This window comes from Neomonachus schauinslandi, chromosome 13 (genome assembly GCF_002201575.2).
Source record: "Neomonachus schauinslandi chromosome 13, ASM220157v2, whole genome shotgun sequence".
In the NCBI taxonomy this organism is placed as follows: domain Eukaryota; kingdom Metazoa; phylum Chordata; class Mammalia; order Carnivora; family Phocidae; genus Neomonachus; species Neomonachus schauinslandi.
Window position 1 is genome coordinate 90,209,391 of NC_058415.1, and position 17,906 is coordinate 90,227,296.

Genomic DNA, 17,906 nt, shown 5'->3' on the forward strand with positions numbered 1-17,906 from the left:
AGAGAATTCCTGCAACAGAAGGATCTTGTGTGTTGTGTTCTGTGAGCTCTCACCTGCTCGGGAAGGGCCAGACGGGCACACAGGGAAGATGGCCTGCAGAGATGGGGGCAGTTTTGGGGGCACGCACCAGCCCTCGAGGAGCACCCATGGCCGCAAGCAAAACCCCAGGTGCTGGGGGAGAGTAAGCGGCAGTCTCCATCCCAGCCTCAGAAGAACCAGCCCTGCCTTGTGAGCCTTCGGGTGGACGGGAGGGGCGCTCTGGGCACCACTGCTCAGCTCAGCAGAATTCTGATGAAAACTCCAACCAGGGGTACCTGGCTGGCTCAGTCGGTTAAGTGTCTGACTCTTGATTTCGGCTCAGGTCATGATCTCAGGGTCATGAGATTGAGCCCCCAGTCAGTCTCCACAGTGGGCATGGAGCCTGCTTAAGATTCTCTCCATCTGTCCTACCCCCAACTCTCGCCTGCATGCTCTCTCTCTCTCTCTCAAAAACATAAATAAATAAATGAAATCTTATTAAAACTCCAGCTGGCTCCTTTCTGTAATTTGACAGAAGATTTAAAAGTGAGATGGAAATGCAACAGGCCAAGAGCAATCAAAATACTCTTAAAGAACTTTCCCGGAAGTTTTCAAACATGTTTTCAATATGTGGTGCTCAGATAATCATTATCCAGAGAAAGGAAAATTAAATCAAATCCTTACATTAAAAGCACACACAAGTCATTATGAGTAGATTAAAGACCTAAGTGTGAGGCAAAAACATAAAGCTTTTGGACACTATCTTCTAACATAAGACACTATCTTCATGATTTCAAAGCAGGAGATGAGTTCTTAAATTTACCTATGTTAAAAGAGTTGAAGTAGCAACACACAAACTAGAAGAAGAGATTTTTAGCATGTGTCTGAAAAAAGTACTAACACCCAAAACACAAAACAAACTCCCCAAAATCCATAAGAAAAAGACAAACAACCCAGAGCAACAAGCTATCATACACCCAAACCAAACCCAGAAAAGTGCTTTCAGGCTGGGCCTCTCCCATTGTCTGGGTACAGGGTACACCAGGTGTTTAGGGGTCATGTTTTGAGAGTCTCTGGGCATAAGGCACTGTGGTAGGTACTGACCTACAAGAAGAAGAAGTCTTAGCTTCTGCCTTCAGGAGCTCACATTGTAATGAGCAAGACCAATGGGCAATGTGAGCAGAATGGCAGCAGATCTGGCCAAAGGAATACACTAAGTGCTTTATAGGGATGCAGAGTGAAGAGCAGTGCATTTCAATAGGAGGAGGAAGACACAATCAAAGAAACCTTCCAGGGGAAGGTGAACTTGTGGGCACCATGAAGGATGAGCCCAGGTTCAATACAAGGAAGAGTGGTGGGAGCCTCTCCAGAAGAGGAAACCGAGGCCCAGGGACTCATCCATAGCATCAAATCTTTGGTTGATCCCTTGCCCAGGGGAAGACCTGCTAAAGCTGCAGCCTTGGATGGAGATCTCCTGGGCCCCGGGCTCTTCAGTTCCGGATTTCCGCATGATTCTTGGGCACCGCCACGTAGCGCAGTTTCCTGAGGAAAGGAGGCCTCTGCAGCATCTGTTCATCCCACAGGTACTCTGGGGACAGCACCTTGGTGGGCTTGTGGTAGAGAAGGTACTTGTTCAGGTGGCTCTCGTCGTGCCACACGGCCTCGATCCCGTTGGCCCGGTCGACCACCATCGCCTGGTGACAGGCCGTGGTCAGCTGGAGAACCTCGACCACCGAACCCCCAAAAAAGCCTCCTGCGTAGTAAAAGTCACCCTCGTCTCTCGGAATGTAGGCCTGGGACTGTGGACGGCGCTCGTAGGTGAAGGCCTCGCGGGCCACCCTGTAGAAACCAGGGTGCAGGGTGCCGAAGAGGGGGGACAGGATCTCCACACCCACGTGGTCGCTGAACTTCATGTCCACGTCCATACACACCAGGTAGTCCACCTCAAGGAGGAAGCGCTGCTGCGAGAAGTTGCTAATCATCTCCATGCGGTGCATGGACACATCCTGCCAGCGCGAATAGTTTCGGACCTCCAGGACCACCAGCTGTCTCCCTTCCGCGAGGGGCACCCTGGGCACATCGGTGGGCCGGTCGGTGAAGACATAGTAGGTGACCCTGTGTCCCACCATGAAGTGCTTCTCTGCCGTCTGCAGGAACAGCTCCAGGAAGACCACGTATCTAAGGCCAAGAACAAGCATCCCAGGAAAGGGAGGGTGGGCATTAAACAGAATCAAACAGCAGCAGAAAAACAGACTTGGGCAAAACCAGCTTATAATACCATGCCATGCCTTGAAGACATCATGCTAAGTGAAATAAGCCAATGGCAAAAGTCAAGCACTGCCTGATTCCACTTCAAGGGGGTCTCTGGAATGGGCAAATTCAGAGAAACAGACACCAGAGGCTGGGGTGGGGGGGAGGTGCCATGGGCAGCTAGTGTCTAACGGGCACAGAGCTTCAGTTTTGCAAGAGGAAAATGTTTGTGAAGATGGGCAGCCCCTATGGTGACACAACAATGCAAATTGGTAACACTACGGAACTCTGCATTGAAATAGTTAAGATGGTAAATATTATGTGCATTTTACTACAATGAAAAATCAAAACAGAAAAATAAAAACCATAGCCAATCTACTAGCTAAAGACAGTGTATCAACTGGATAGTAAGGGGAGGCATTCAGATTGCTTGGTATGGAGCACTTAGCCTCAACCATAAGGTATTTTCTTAATCCATGAGGTTGGCAAAAATTCAAATGATGGGTAATATCTAAAGGTTGATCTCTCCCAACTCATGACCCTCCAATGGCTTCTTCTCCTTAAGAAAAAAGAAAAAAGCAAATCAAGATCCTACAGTGGTCTACCAGACCCCACAAGATCTGCCTCTGACCTCATCTCCTCCCCTCTGTCCTCCATCTTTTTGCCTGGGCAGGCATCTCTTTGATGTTCCTGACACAGGCCAGGCATGCTCCTCTGGGCCTTTGCACTTCCTATTCTCTCAGGCTGGGATCCTTTCCCTGCAATGCTCACCCCTAGAGTAGCTCCCATCCTTTCACTAATGCCCAGAACTATCCGTGCCCTATAGCTCCTCCTGCTGGCACCAGCAGAGGCTAGCTGGTGTAAAAACACAGCAAGCTGTGCACTTGACCCGTATATTTATCTGGGTGGAAATCAGAACTCAAGAAGAAGGAGCAAAGAAATACACAAATAAATATGAAAAGAAACCACTGACACAGCCTTAATTATTTTAGAGCCCAAATCACCATCGAACATATTTTATAATTGAGTTTTACTTGTTCTTCTGTCTTTCCCCACTTGAATAAAGCTCGGCAGACACAGGGCCTTTCCGTGGTTTGGCAACTGCCTTATCCCTTTGTCCACACATAGTAAGTGTTTAGTAAAGACCTTTGTAACAAACAAGTAAGGGAATACTTCCAGGTGTGGTTAAGGGTAAGGGAAGGCAGACACTCTCATTTGCCACTAACGAAAATATCCATTTTTACAATCCTTTCAGAGGGCATATGAGAAAATATATCAAAACGTTAAAGATTTATATATTTATTTATTATTTATTTGTGGGGGGGAGCAAACTCCCCACTGAGCACAGAGCCCAACATGGGGCTTGATCCCACAACCCTGAGATCATGACCCGAGCCAAAATCGAGACTGACTGAGCCACCAATATATCAAAACTTTAAATGTGTACGTTCCTTTCCCAATTCCACCTCCAGTACTCTACCCCACAGACCTCCTCATATGTCTGCACAAAGACCCAGGTATAAAAGTTTACAGGCAGTGCACATCACAAAATGGTGTGGAGCATGGGGAGCTGCCGACCTTCCATATATTGTGGGTGGGGGTGTAAAATGCTACAACTAACTTGCGAAAATGTCACGTTGTTTTACAAAACTATACATGTATCTGACCTAGAACAGAGCAATTCCACTCCTGGATGTTTAATCAAGAAAAAATAGGAGGAGCAAGATGGCAGAGGAGTGGGAGACCTAAATTTTGTCTGGTCCCAGGAATTCAGCTAGATAGGGGTCAAACCATTCTGAACACCTATGAACTCAAAAGGAGATTGAAGGAAAGAATAGCAGCAACTCTCTGAACAGAAAAGCGACCACTTCCGTAGGACTTGTGGAGAAGTGAATCCGAGGCAATATTCGGATATTCAGGAAGATAGACCTCAGGAGGAGGGAGCCTCCATCAGCCGGCTGCTGGCTACCGGCAAGTGACAGAGCCCCAGAGCACAAAATCAGAACTTGTAGAAGTCTGCTCCGCTGAGGGACGTCACTCCAGTGGCTAAGCGGGGGGTGGAACCCTCCCTGGGACAGTATGGTCTCAGGACCCTCGGGGTCACAGAAAGACCAGGGGTGCCGGAGTGTGGCAGAGCTCCCAGGTATCGGAGCAGGGAAGCCGGCTACAGAGATGGAGCCGAGGGGTGGGCTCTCAGCTCGGGGTTGCCATAAACCGTGATCCGTGGCACAGTCGGGCCACTGCTCCTCCAGCAGGGACCCAACAAGTGGCAGATCCGGGGAGACTCCCCTTCCTACCCCGGGAGGAGCGGCGCCAGAGCGCAACCCAGGGATCTGCTGGGTTTGGAGACTCCACATGGGGTCGGGTGCCAGAGATAGAAACGCTTGATCACAGGCCGGGTGAGCACGGAGTGCGGCCGGAGACCAGGGAGACGGGAGTGACTGACTGCTTTTCTCTGGGGGTGCACTGAGAAGTGGGGCCCCAAGTTCTCGGCTCCTCTGGGGCGGAGATTGGGAGGCCGCCATCTTCACTCTCGGCCTCCAAAGCTGTACAGAAAGCTTGCAGGGAACAAAAGCTCCCGAGAGCAAACCCGAGCGGATGACTTAAAACAGACCGGGCAAGGGCGGGGCAATTCCGCCTCCGGCACAGACATTTGGGAACCACGGCAACAGGTCCCTCCCCCAGAAGATCAGCGAGAACAGCCAGCCAAGATGAAGTTTACCGATCAGTGACAACAGCAAAACCCCAGCATTAGGGGAATGCTGCACATAGAATTCATGGCTTTTTACCCCATGATTCTTTAGTCTTTCAAACTTAATTTTTTAAATTTTCTTTATTTTTTCTTTTTCTATTTTTTTTGAATTTTTCTTTTTCCCTTTTTCAAGCTACATCTTATCAATTCCTTTTTAAAAAATCTTTCTTAATTTTCAATTTTAGAGTCATATTCTATCCCTTCATTGTAGTTAACTTTATTTTTTGTGTATATATAAGTTTTTCTCTCTTTAAAATTTTAGGAGACAGTTTCTTCTAATAGAACAAAATATACCCTAAATCTTTAGTATATGGCCTTGTTCTAGTCTCCTGCCTTATCACATTCTCTCCCTTTTTTAAAAATTTTTCTTCTTTCTTTTTTTCAACCAACTTCTTTTTTTTTTTTTAAGATTTTTATTTATTTATTTATTTGAGAGAGAGAGAATGAGAGACAGAGAGCATGAGAGGGAGGAGGGTCAGAGAGAGAAGCAGACACCCTGCTGAGCAGGGAGCCCAATGTGGGGCTCGATCCCGGGACTCCAGGATCATGACCTGAGCTGAAAGCAGCCGCTTAACCAACTGAGCCACCCAGGTGCCCCATTCAACCAACTTCTTATCAATACCTTTTATAAAATCTTTTATAATTTTCATCTTTACAGTCATATTCCATCCCTTCATCGTATTTACCTTATTTTTGTACATATGTAAGTTTTACTTTCTTTAAAATTTTGGGAGGCACTTTCTTCTAACAGACCAAAATATGCCCAAAATCTAGTCTGTGGCTCTGATCTATTCACCAGCCCGATCATATTCTCTCTCTCTCTCTCTCTTTTTTTTTTTTGCGTTCCCTTTCTTTTCCCCCTGGTTTCGGGTCTCTTCTGATTTGTTCAGTGTATATTTTTCTGGAGTCGATGTTACCCTTTTAGCATTTTGTTCTCTCATTCATCTATTCTCCTCTGGACAAAATGACAAGATGGAAAAACTCACCTCAAAAAAAAAAGAACAAGAGGCAGTACCGACTGCCAGGGACCTAATCAATATGGATATTAGTAAGATGTCAGAACTAGAGTTCAGAATGATGATTATAAAAAACTAGATGGGTTTTGAAAAAAAACATGGAAGATACTAGAGAATTCCTTTCTGGAGAAATAAAAGAACCAGAATCTTTTTAGTCGAAATCAAAAAGGCTACTAATGAGGTGCAATCAAAAATGGAGGCTCTAACTGCTAGGATAAATGAGGCAGAAGAGAGAATTAGTGATATAGAAGACCAAATTATGGAGAAAAAAGAAGCTGAGAAAAAGAGAGATAAACAACTACTGGATCACAAGGGCAGAATTCGAGAGATAAGTGATACCATAAGATGAAACAATATTAGAATAATTGGGATCCCAGAAGAAGAAGAAAGAGACAGAGGGGCAGAAGGTATATTGGAGCAAATTATAGTGGAGACTTCCCTAATTTGGGGAAGGAAACAGGCATCAAAATCCAGGAGGCACAGAGAACCCCCCTCAAAATCAATAAAAATAGGTCAACACCCCAACATCTAATAGTAAAATTTACAAGTCTCAGAGACAAAGAGAAAATCCTGAAAGCAGCTCGGGATTGTAGGTTACAAGAGGTCTGTAACCTACAACGGTAGAAACATTAGATTGGCAGCAAACCTATCTATCCACAGAGACCTGGCAGGCCAGAAAGGACTGGCATGATATATTCAGAGCACTAAAGGAGAAAAATACATAGCCAAGAATGCTATATCCAAGTAGGCTGTCATTGAAAATAGAAGGAGAGATAAAAAGCTTCCAGGACAAACAAAAGCTAAAAGAATTTGCAAACACCAAACCAGCCCTACAGGAAATATTGAAAGGGGTCCTCTAAGCAAAGAGAGAGCCTGAAAGTAACATAGACCGGAAAGGAATAGAGACAATATACAGTAACAGTCACCTTACAGGCAATACACTGGCACTAAATTCATATCTTTCAATAGTTACCCTGAATGTAAATGGGCTAAATGCCCCAATCAAAAGACACAAGGTATCAGATTGGATTAAAAAACAAGACCTATCGGTATGCTGCCTGCAAGAGACTCATTTGAGACCCAAAGACACCTCGAGATTGAAAGTGAGAGGGTGGAAAACCATTTACCATGCTAATGGACAACAAAAGAAAGCTGGGTGGCAATCCTTATATCAGACAAATTAGTTTTTAAACCAAAGACCATAATAAGAGATGAGGAAGGACACTGTATTCTACTTAAAGGGTCTATCAAACAAGAAGATCTAACAATTGTAAATATCTATGCCCCTAACATGGGAGCCCCCAATTAGATAAGGCAATTAATAATAAAATCAAAGAAACACATTGACAACAATACAATAATAGTAGGGGACTTTAACAACACCCTCACTGAAATGGACAGATCATCCAAGCAAAAGGATAACAAGGAAATAAAGGCTTAAAATGACACACTGGACCAGATGGACTTCACAGATATATTCAGAACATTCCATCCCAAAGCAACAGAATACACATTCTTCTCTAGTGCCCATGGAACATTCTCCAGAATAGATCATGTCCTAGGTCACAAATCAGGTCTCAACTGGTACCAAAAGATTGGGATCATTCTCTGCATATTTTCAGGCCACAAGGCTTTGAAACTAGAACTCAATCACAAGAGGAAAGTCGGAAAGAACCTAAATATCTGGAGGCAAAAGAGTATCCTACTAAAGAATAAATGGGTCAACCAGGAAATTAAGGAAGAATTTTTAAAATTCATGGAAACAAATGAAAATGAAAACACAACTGTTCAAATCTTTGGGATGCAGCAAAGTTGGTCCTAAGAGGAAAGTATATAACAATACAAGCCTTTCTCAAGAAATAAGAAAGGTCTCAAATATACAACCTAACCCTACACCTAAAGGAGCTGCAGAAAGAAGAGCAAATAAAGCCTAAACCCAGCAGGGGAAGAGAAATAATAAAGATTAGAGCAGAAGTCAATGAAATAGAAACCAAAAGAACAGTAGAACAGATCAATGAACCTAGGACCTGGTTCTTTGAAAGAGTTAATAAGATTGATAAACCCCTGGCCAGACTTATCAAAAAGAAAAGAGAAATGACCCAAATAAATAAAATCATGAATAAAAGAGGAGCGATCACAACCAACACCAAAGAAATACAAACAATTATAACAACATATTATGAGCAACTATATGCGAGCAAATTAGACAATCTGGAAGAAATGGATGCATTCTTAGAGAAGTATAAACTACCAAAACTGAACCAGGAAGAAATAGAAAACCTGAACAGACCCATAACCAGTAAGGAAATTGAAGCAGTCATCAAAAATCTCCCAACAAACAAGAGCCCAGGGCCAGATGGCTTCCCAGGGGAATTCTACCAAACATTTAAAGAAGAATTAATACCCATTCTTCTGAGACTGTTCCAAAAAATAGAAACAGGAGGAAAACTTCCAAACTCATTTTATGAGGCCAGCAATACCTTGATCCCAAACCACACAAAAACCCCATCAAAAAGGAGAATTACAGACCAATATCCCTGATGAACATGGATGCAAAAATTCTCACCAAAATACTAGCCAATAGGATCCAACAGTACATTAAAAGGATTGTTCACCACGACCAAGTGGGATTTATTCCTGGGCTGCCAGGTTGGTTCAACATCCACAAATCAATCAGTGTGACACAATACATTAATAAAAGAAATAACAAGAATCATATGATCCTCTCAATAGATACAGAAAAAGCATCTGACAAAGTACAGCATCTTTCCTTCATTAAAACTCTTCAGAGTGTAGGGATAGAAGCTACATACCTCAATATCATAAAAGCCTTCTATGAAAAACACACAGCAAATAGAATTCTCAATGGGGAAAAACTGAGAGCTTTCCCCCTAAGGTCAGGAACGCGGCAGGGATGTCCACTATCACCACTGCTATTCAACATAGTACTAGAATTCCTGGCCTCAGCAATCAGACAACAAAAAGAAATAAAAGGCATCCGAATCGGCAAAGAAGAAGTCAAACTCTCACTCTTTGCAGATGATATGATACTTTATGTAGAAAACCAAAAACTCCACCCCCAAACTGCTAGAACTCATACAGGAATTCAGTAAAGTGGCAGGATATAAAATGAATCCACAGAAATCAGCAACATTTCTATATACCAACAACAAGGGAGAAGAAAGAGAAATTAAGGAGTCAATCCCATTTACAATTACACCCAAAACCATAAGATACCTAGGAATAAATCTAACCAAAGAGGCAACGAATCTGTACTCAGAAAACTATAGAATACTCATGAAAGAAATTGAGGAAGACACAAAGAAATAGAAAAACATTCCACGCTCATGGGTTGGAAGAACAAATATTGTGAAAATGTCTATGCTACCTAGAGCAATCTACACATTTAATGCAATCCCTACCAAAATACCATCAGCTTTTTTCAAAGAAATGGAACAAATAATCCTAAAATTTGTATGGAACCAGAAAAGACCCCGAATAGCCAGAGGAACGTTGAAAAAGAAAAGCAAAGCTGGCGGCATCACAATTCCAGACTTCCAGCTCTATTACAAAGCTGTCATCATCAAGACAGTATGGTACTGGCACAAAAACAGACACAAAGATCAATGGAACAGAATACAGAGCCCAGAAATGGACCCTCAACTCTATGGTCAACTAATCTTCGACAAAGCAGGAAAGAATGTCCAATGGAAAAAAGACAGTCTCTTCAACAAATGGTGTTGGGAAAATTGGACAGCCACATGCAGAAGAATGAAAGTGGACCATTTCCTTACACCACACACAAAAATAGACTCAAAATGGATGAAAGATCTAAATGTGAGACAGGAATCCATCCAAATCCTTGAGGAGAACACAGGCAGCAACCTATTCTACCTCAGCCGCAGCAACTTCTTCCTAGAAATATTGCCAAAGGCAAGGGAAGCAAGGGCAAAAATGAACTATTGGGACTTCATCAAGATAAAAAGCTTTTGCACAGCAAAGGAAACAGTCAACAAAACCAAAAGACAACTGACAGAATGGGAGAAGATATTTGCAAATGACATATCAAATAAAGGGCTAGTATCCCAAATCTATAAAGCACTTATCAAACTCAACACCCAAAGAACAAATAATCCAATCAAGAAATGGGCAGAAGACATGAACAGACATTTCTGCAAAGAAGACATCCAAATGGCCAACAGACACATGAAAAAGTGTTCAACATCACTCGGCATCAGAGAAATACAAATCAAAACCTCAATGAGATACCACCTCACACCAGTCAGAATGGCTAAAATCAACAAGGCAGGAAACAACAGATGTTGGCAAGGATGCGGAGAAAGGGGAACCCTCCTACCCTGTTGGTGGGAATGCAAGCTGGTACAGCCACTCTGGAAAACAGTATGGAGGTTCCTCCAGAAGTTGATAATAGAGCTACCCTACAACCCAGCAATTGCACTACTGGGTATTTACCCCAAAGGTACAAACGTAGTGATCCGAAGGGGTACATGCATCCCAATGTTTATAGCAGCAATGTCCACAATAGCCAAACTATGGAAAGAGCCAAGATGTCCATCAACAGATGAATGGCTAAAAAAGATGCGGTGTATATATATACAATGGAATATTATGCAACCATAAAAAAATGAAATCTTGCCATTTGCAATGACATAGATGGAACTAGAGGGTATTATGCTAAGCAAAATAAGTCAATCAGAGAAAGCCAAGTATCATATGATCTCACTGATATCAGGAATTTGAGAAACAAGACAGAGGATCATAGGGGAAGGGAGGAAAAAAGGAAACAAGATGAAATCAGAGAGGGAGACAAACTATAAGAGACTCTTAATCTCAGGAAACAAACTGAGGGTTGCTGGAGTGGTGGGGGTGGGAGGGATGGGGTGGCTGGCTGATGGACACTGGGGAGGGTATGTGCTATGGTGAGCACTGTGAATTGTGTAAGACTGATGAATCACAGACCTGTACTTCTGAAACAAATAATACATTATGTGTTAAAAAAAGAAGAAGAAGAAGAAGAAGATAGTAGGAAGGGAAAAATGGAGGGGGGGAATCGGAGGAGGAGATGAACCATAAAAGACTATGGACTCTGAGAAACAAACAGAGGGTTTTAGAGGGGAGGGGGGTGGGGGGATGGGTTAGCCCAGTGATGGGTATTAAGCAGGGCATGTATTGCATGGAGCACTGGGTGTTATACGCAAGCAATGAATCATGGAACACTACATCAAAAACTAATGATGTGATGTATGCTGACTAACATAACATAACGAAATAAAATTTTAAAAAAAGAAAAAACATACTGTACGTACACAAAAGGTTTGTTCAACAGAATTCATATTTACTCATAATATCCAAAACCTGGAAGCAGGGGTCTGTTGAAAGGAAACTGGATTAACCAACTAGAGTATGCCCATATGATGGAATGCTAAGCAACAAAAAGAGCTACTCATTCATGCAGAATCACGGATAAATCTCCAATGATGATTCTTAGTGAGAAAAGACAAGACCAAACAGTATGTAATTTACAATTCCAGTAGGCAAAAATAATCTTAGAGTGGAAAAAATCAGAACAGTGATGCAGGAGCTGAAGGAGAGAGAGGCTTGGCTGGAAAGGCACGCGGGGGAACTTTATGGGGTAGTGGGAATATCATATGAGTAGAAGAGGATTCTGCTTACACAACTATATGCATTTGCCAAAACTCAGCAAATGTTCGTTTGCACATTTTACCTGGGAAGAAGAAAAAGCATAAACACATCTTCAACTCTAGTTGATGATCGTGTGCTGATGTCCCAGATTTACCTTCGTGTATATCAAAAGCAATATGAACTGATAGATGGACAGAAGGATGACCAGATGGGTAGATTAGTGATCATGCCAGTATAATAAAATGTTAACCGTGAAGCTTATGGACTTCCCATGAAGCTCATGGGAAACCCTGAAAAGAAATAGTGTATGCATTATGGGAATCCCAAAAGGAGAAAAAGGGAAAGGGACAGAAAATATATTTAAAGCAATAATGGCCAAAAACTTCCCAAATGAGAGCCATAGACATCCAGATTCATAAGGCTCAAAGGACCCCAAATAATTTGAACCTGAAAAGGGCTACAGAGAGATTATAATTATATAATTATAATCTCTCTGTATTATATGAAATTATAATTAAATTGCCAAAAGTCAAAGACAAGGAGGGTGCCTAGCTGGCTCAGTCGGAACAGCATGGGACTCTTGATCTTGGGGTCATGAGTTTGAGCCCCACGTGGGGTATAGAGATGATTAAAAAAAAATAAACTTAAAAAAAGTCAAAGACAAGGAGAAAAAGTTCAAAGTAGCAAGAAAAGCAAGTCATCACATATAAGGTAATCCCTCTCATAAGACTATGGGAATATTTCTCCACAAAACTTTGCAGGCTAGGAGCGAGTGAGATGATATATTCAAAATATTGGGGCACCAGGATGGCTCAGTCGGTTGGGTGTCTGACTCTTGATTTCAACTCAGGTCATGATCTCAGGGTTGTGGGATCAAACCCCTCATCCAACCTGCTTATTTTTCTCTCTCTCCCTCCTCCCCTCCCTTCCCACTCATGTGCATGCTCTCTCTCTCTGAAAAATATAAACAAAAATTAAAATATTGAAAGAATACTACCCCAGAAAAGCTGATTTTCAGAAATGGAGAGATAAAGCCTTTCCCAAACAAAAGCTGAGGGGGTTCATCAGCATCAGACATGCCTTACAAGAAATGCTACAGGGCATCCAACTCTTCCAGCAGAAACAAAAGGGTTCCAATTAATATTATAAGAACATACTAATACATTTATACAATTCACTGGTAATGGTAAACATAGAGTCAAAGTCAGATTCTCTAATGTTGTAATGGCAGTGCATAAGTCACTTACCACTCTAGATCAACAGTTACATATAAAAACTAACCATAACTACAATAATTTGTTCATGTAAAGACAATATTTAAAAATACGTAAATTGGGGCGCCTGGGTGGCTCAGTTGGTTAAGCGACTGCCTTCGGCTCAGGTCATGATCCTGGAGTCCCAGGATCGAGTCCCGTATCGGGCTCCCTGCTCGGCAGGGAGCCTGCTTCTCCCTCTGAGCCTCCCCCCTCTCATGTGCTCTCTGTCTCTCTCATTCTCTCTGTCTCAAATAAATAAATAAAATCTTTAAAAAAATAAAAAAATAAAAATATGTAAATTGTAGCATCAATCACCTAATGTGAGGGATAGAGGATGAAAAGTATAGTTTATATTAGCTATTGAAGTCAGGTTGTTATCAGCTTCACATAGGGGGTTACTAATAGAAGATAGTTTATGGAAGCCGTAGTAACCACAGAGGGAAAGCCTGAAATAGACACAAAAAAGATCATGATAAAGGCGTCAAAGCTAAAGATGAGAAGTGAGCAACAAAGGTCCACAGGTAGAAAACAGTGAGCTTAGTAATGGCATAGTAAGTCCTTACCTCTCAATAATTACCTTAGACGTTTTTAAATGTAAAAGGATTCTCCAGTTGAGAGACACTGAATGGTTAAATGGATAAATATTTTTTCAAAGATCCAACAATATTCTGCCTGGGAGAGACTCACTCTAGCTTTAGAGACACAGAGCAAGAGCAAAGAAAGAGAAAAGGATATTTCAAGCAAACAGTGGCCCAAAAAACGGGGGGTAACTATAGTTATATCAGACAAAGCAGGCTTTAAGCAAAAATGATCAAAAGAGACAAAGAAGGTTATTATATAATGATAAAGGGCTCAATCCATTACGAAGAAATAACAATTGTAAATATTTATGCACCCAATGTCGGAGCACCTAACTCATAAAGCAAATACTAACAAAACAAAAAGGAGGAATAAGCAACAATACAATATTGACTGGGGACTTTAATAACCCACTCTCGAAAATGGACAGATCATCCAGACAGAGAATCGGTAAGGAAACAGCGTGTTTGAACAACACTACAGACCAAATGGACCTAACACATATACGTAGAGTGTTCCATCCAACAGCAGCAGAACACACGTTCTTCTCAAAGGCACATGGAACATTTTCTAGGGTAGATCGTGTGTTAGGCCACAAAACAAATCTTAGCAAACTCAAGAAGTTGAAATCATACCAAAGAAAATACTCAAATGGCCAACAGGTCCATGAAAAGGTGCTCAACATCACTCGTCATCAGAGAAATGCACATCAAACCCACGATGAGATGTCACCTCACACGTGTTAAGAGGCTAGTGTCAGAAAGACAAGCGGTAACAAGTGTTGGTGAGCATGTGGAAAAAAGGGACCATTTGTGCACCTTTGGGAGGGAAGGCAAACTGGCGTAGCCGCTGTGGAAGACAGTAGGGAGACCCCTCCAAAGGTAAAAACAGAACTGCCCTGGGGCGCCTGGGTGACTCCGCTGGTCAAGCATCTGACTTTTGGTTTGGGCTCAGGTCATGCTCTCAGGATGGGGAGACTGAGCCCCCACACTGGGCTCTGTGCTCAGCAGGGACCCTACTTGGGATTCTCTCTCCCTCTGCCCCTCCCCTGCTCACATTCTCTCGCCCTCAATTAAATAAATAAAATCTTTAAAAAAAATAGAACTACCCTATGATCCAGCAACCCCACTTCTGGAGGCACAGAAAGTGATAGATGATGGAGACAGGGACAGAAAACTAAATCAGTATCTTTTTTTTTTTTTTAAGATTTTTTATTTATTTGAGAGAGAGGGAATGAGAGACAGAGAGCATGAGAGGGAGGAGGGTCAGAGTGAGAAGCAGACTCCCCACCGAGCAGGGAGCCCGATGTGGGACTCGATCCCGGGACTCCAGGATTATGACCTGAGCCGAAGGCAGTCGCTTAACCGGCTGAGCCACCCAGGCGCCCCAAACTAAATCAGTATCTTGAAGAGATACCTGCACTCCCACGTTCACCACAGCATCACTTACAGGAGCCGAGACACAAAACCACCTAAGTGTCCATCAACAGATGACGAGATAAACAAAGCATGAGGTATATATTTCTCGGCCATAAAAAAGAAAGGAACCTTGCCATTGCAGCAACATGCTTGAAACCTGAGGCCATTATGCTATGTGAGACAGTCAGACAGAGACAGGTGAACACAGTACGATCTCACTTACATGTGGACTCTAAGAAAACCTGAATCCATAGCAGCAGAGAACAGGTAAGTGGTTAACCAGAGGCAAGACGTGCAGGACTGGGGAAATGGGTGAGGGGGTCAGACGTACAAACTTCCAGATGGAAGATAAATAAGCTCTGGGAATGAGACACGCAGCATGGTGACGTTAGTTAACGTACCGTGTGTACAACCATCACATCATTACGTTGTACACGGTACACTTGTACGATGTCATGTGTCCATTATGCCAATAACGGGAGAATGAGGGGAAAAAAGAAAGAACAACGTCAGCGGCGGGATGTAGGTGGTGGGCGTACACACGGTCACTGTACAATTCTGGCGACTTGGCTGCACAGTTGAAAACTTTCGTGATAAAACGTTACTTGTAAGGGTGCCGCGTAGGCAGCTCTACAAACAGCCCAAGCAGGGAACGAAGCCTCTGGAATAAGAGCAGGCAACCGTTCAAGAGAACGAGGAAGGTCCACAGGCATCAGTGTGCAAAGGTGTCCAAGATTCCGTGCATGAAGATGCAGATTTGGTACATAAAATACAAGCCAGTTGTCAAACCAAACAAGCCAACCCCGAGGCCGTCAGTGCAACCTGGAGATTTCAGATCCAGCTCTGCCACATGCTGAACCCGCTGTGGCTACTAGGAAAGGAAGCCTCAGGCGGCGTCTCTGGGAATGGGTCAGGGCAACGGAGCACCTGCCTCAGGGCTTCGGTGGGGTCCGGCTGCTGGCCCGGCGGCTGGCCCCCGTCAGTGGTCAGTGGAGGCTGCATGGCTCTCAAAGGTCCGTACACTGACCTCTGGAGCAGGTGACTCTCGGCTGTGGGGCTGCTATTTTGAGCAGGGGTGTGCCTAGTGGCCCCCTGCAAATCCCACCAAGTTCACCTGCACACCGAGCTACCCATGCCTCCCCACCACCCCGAGAGCACCTCATCCTGGAAAAGAGCGACACCTAGTGACAAGTGCCCCCCTCCCGGCACTGCGGGTGGGCTTCCTGGTTTCCCCTGGGAAACCTCCTCTTCAGCATTGCTGCCCAGACCTTACTTACTTTTTGATGGCAAACACGGTCAGCCCAATGGTGGCATTTTGGAATTGCGCGTCCAGAATGGTAGAGTCAAAGACTCCGTCCCAGATGATGGGAGCAAACCAGGGGGTCATGACCAGCACGTCGGCCCTCCTGGGGAAAACGAGGCACACCGTGTTAGAGCGGGGCGTGGACACGTGGGCCACGGAAGGGAAGCGTTTGTCCAAAGGCTCACAGTCTGGGAGCAGCAGAGCGAGAAGCAGACAGGATGCCAGACTCCCCATCCAGTGCTCTTTGCTCCATCAGCTCAGCACCTGAGCCCTGACACTCCCATTCCCTCGCTGCCCTCACTTCGAATGTCTCCTCCCCACCAGCCGGGCGCTGGGCCCACGGATACTCCTTCTAGGAGGCCACCAGCCCTGTTTCCCAGGAGGAGCTCTAGCTCAGTGAGGCAAGAACTAAGCCCCTTTCCCAGCAAACGGGATATTTTACATTTGGGAGGATATTTTAAATTTGGGGGGACTAAGTGCTTCAAATCAAGTGTGTTTCCCACTGACAGCACATCTCACTCCAGAGTGGTCACATGTCGAGTGCTCATGGCCTCCCGTGGCTGGTGGCTCTAGAACTTCAAGGAGATGCGGGTTCTGGTTTCAGAAACGACAGCATTTCCAGCTCTCCTGGCAGGGAGGTCCCATGGCCTGGGCTGGATCCCAACCTGTCCCGCCCCAGTTGCGGGGCCTCAGGCAAGTACCTCCACTTCTCTGAGCCTCAGTTTCCCTGCTTGTACAACGAGGGCTGATCAGAGAGGCCTCTGGGTGATCTTGCTGTCTGAGGCCACAGATACGGGCTGCCATGGGTCTTGGGCAGAACAAGCAGGAGGTGGGGGTGCTGGCTCCGGAGGCCTGACTGTGGGCACCGGCTCGGAACTGCGGTCCCTGTGACATCAGCAGCCGCGGAAAGACCTCGGGGCCAAGCCAGCCCAGACCGCTGTCGTCCATCCCCATGAAGAGATAAGAGAGGCTTCTGTGCCTTCTATGGACATCCGTGGCGCCCGGGACCAAGAGTCAGAGGTGCCCTCCATGGCGCCAGACCCATTAAAAATGAGCCCGGTCACGGCAAGATGGTGAAAGAAGGAAGAGAAAAGGCACAGAAAGGTTGCAGCCCTGGACCGGAGTGAGAGAAAGGAAAGCCTGAGGCCTCTGGGACAGGGAGCCACCACGGGCCGAGGCAGGGACTTGTGCACTCACGTGGGCTTGAGGACCTGGGCCTTGGCGTAAACCATCCTGCAGAGGAGATGTGCGTCAGGGAGAAGTGAGTGGAGACTTCTCAGAGCCCCTTAGTCTGTGCCCACAGCTGCAAGGTGCCGTCCTCCCCATCAGGTTGGCCGGCTCTGCCAGGAGCCCGCACCCAGCCTCAGGGCGCCCGCCCGCCCCCCTCCTGCCCACCTCCCTCCCTCCCTCCCCCCTTCCTGCCTGTCCGCCTGCCCACTTCACTTCCTTCCTGCCTGCCTCCCTCCCTCTCTCCTCCCTTCCTTCCTTCCTGCCTGCCTCCCTCCTTCCTACCTCCCTCCCTTCCTCCATGCTTCCTTCCTGCCTGCCCACCTTACTTCCTTCCTGCCTGCCTCCCTCCCATCCTCCTCCCTTCCTTCTCGCCTGCCTTTCTCCCTCACTACCCCCTTCCTTCCTGCCTGCCTCCTTCCC

General features: G+C 45.0%; 1 protein-coding gene across 1 annotated transcript in view; it reads right to left on the reverse strand.

Moving 5' to 3' along the window:
* Nucleotides 1-1,508: 1,508 nt before the first annotated feature.
* The window catches only part of LOC110581635 (histo-blood group ABO system transferase 1), a 17,977-nt gene continuing 1,579 nt past the window's right edge, over nucleotides 1,509-17,906 (reverse strand). Inside the window, exons 4-6 of the mRNA XM_021691553.1 lie at nucleotides 17,454-17,489; nucleotides 16,231-16,359; nucleotides 1,509-2,196 (exon numbers count right to left, since the gene is read on the reverse strand). Coding sequence (XP_021547228.1) covers nucleotides 1,509-2,196; nucleotides 16,231-16,359; nucleotides 17,454-17,489 — 853 coding nt within the window. The remainder of the gene's footprint in view (nucleotides 2,197-16,230; nucleotides 16,360-17,453; nucleotides 17,490-17,906) is intronic.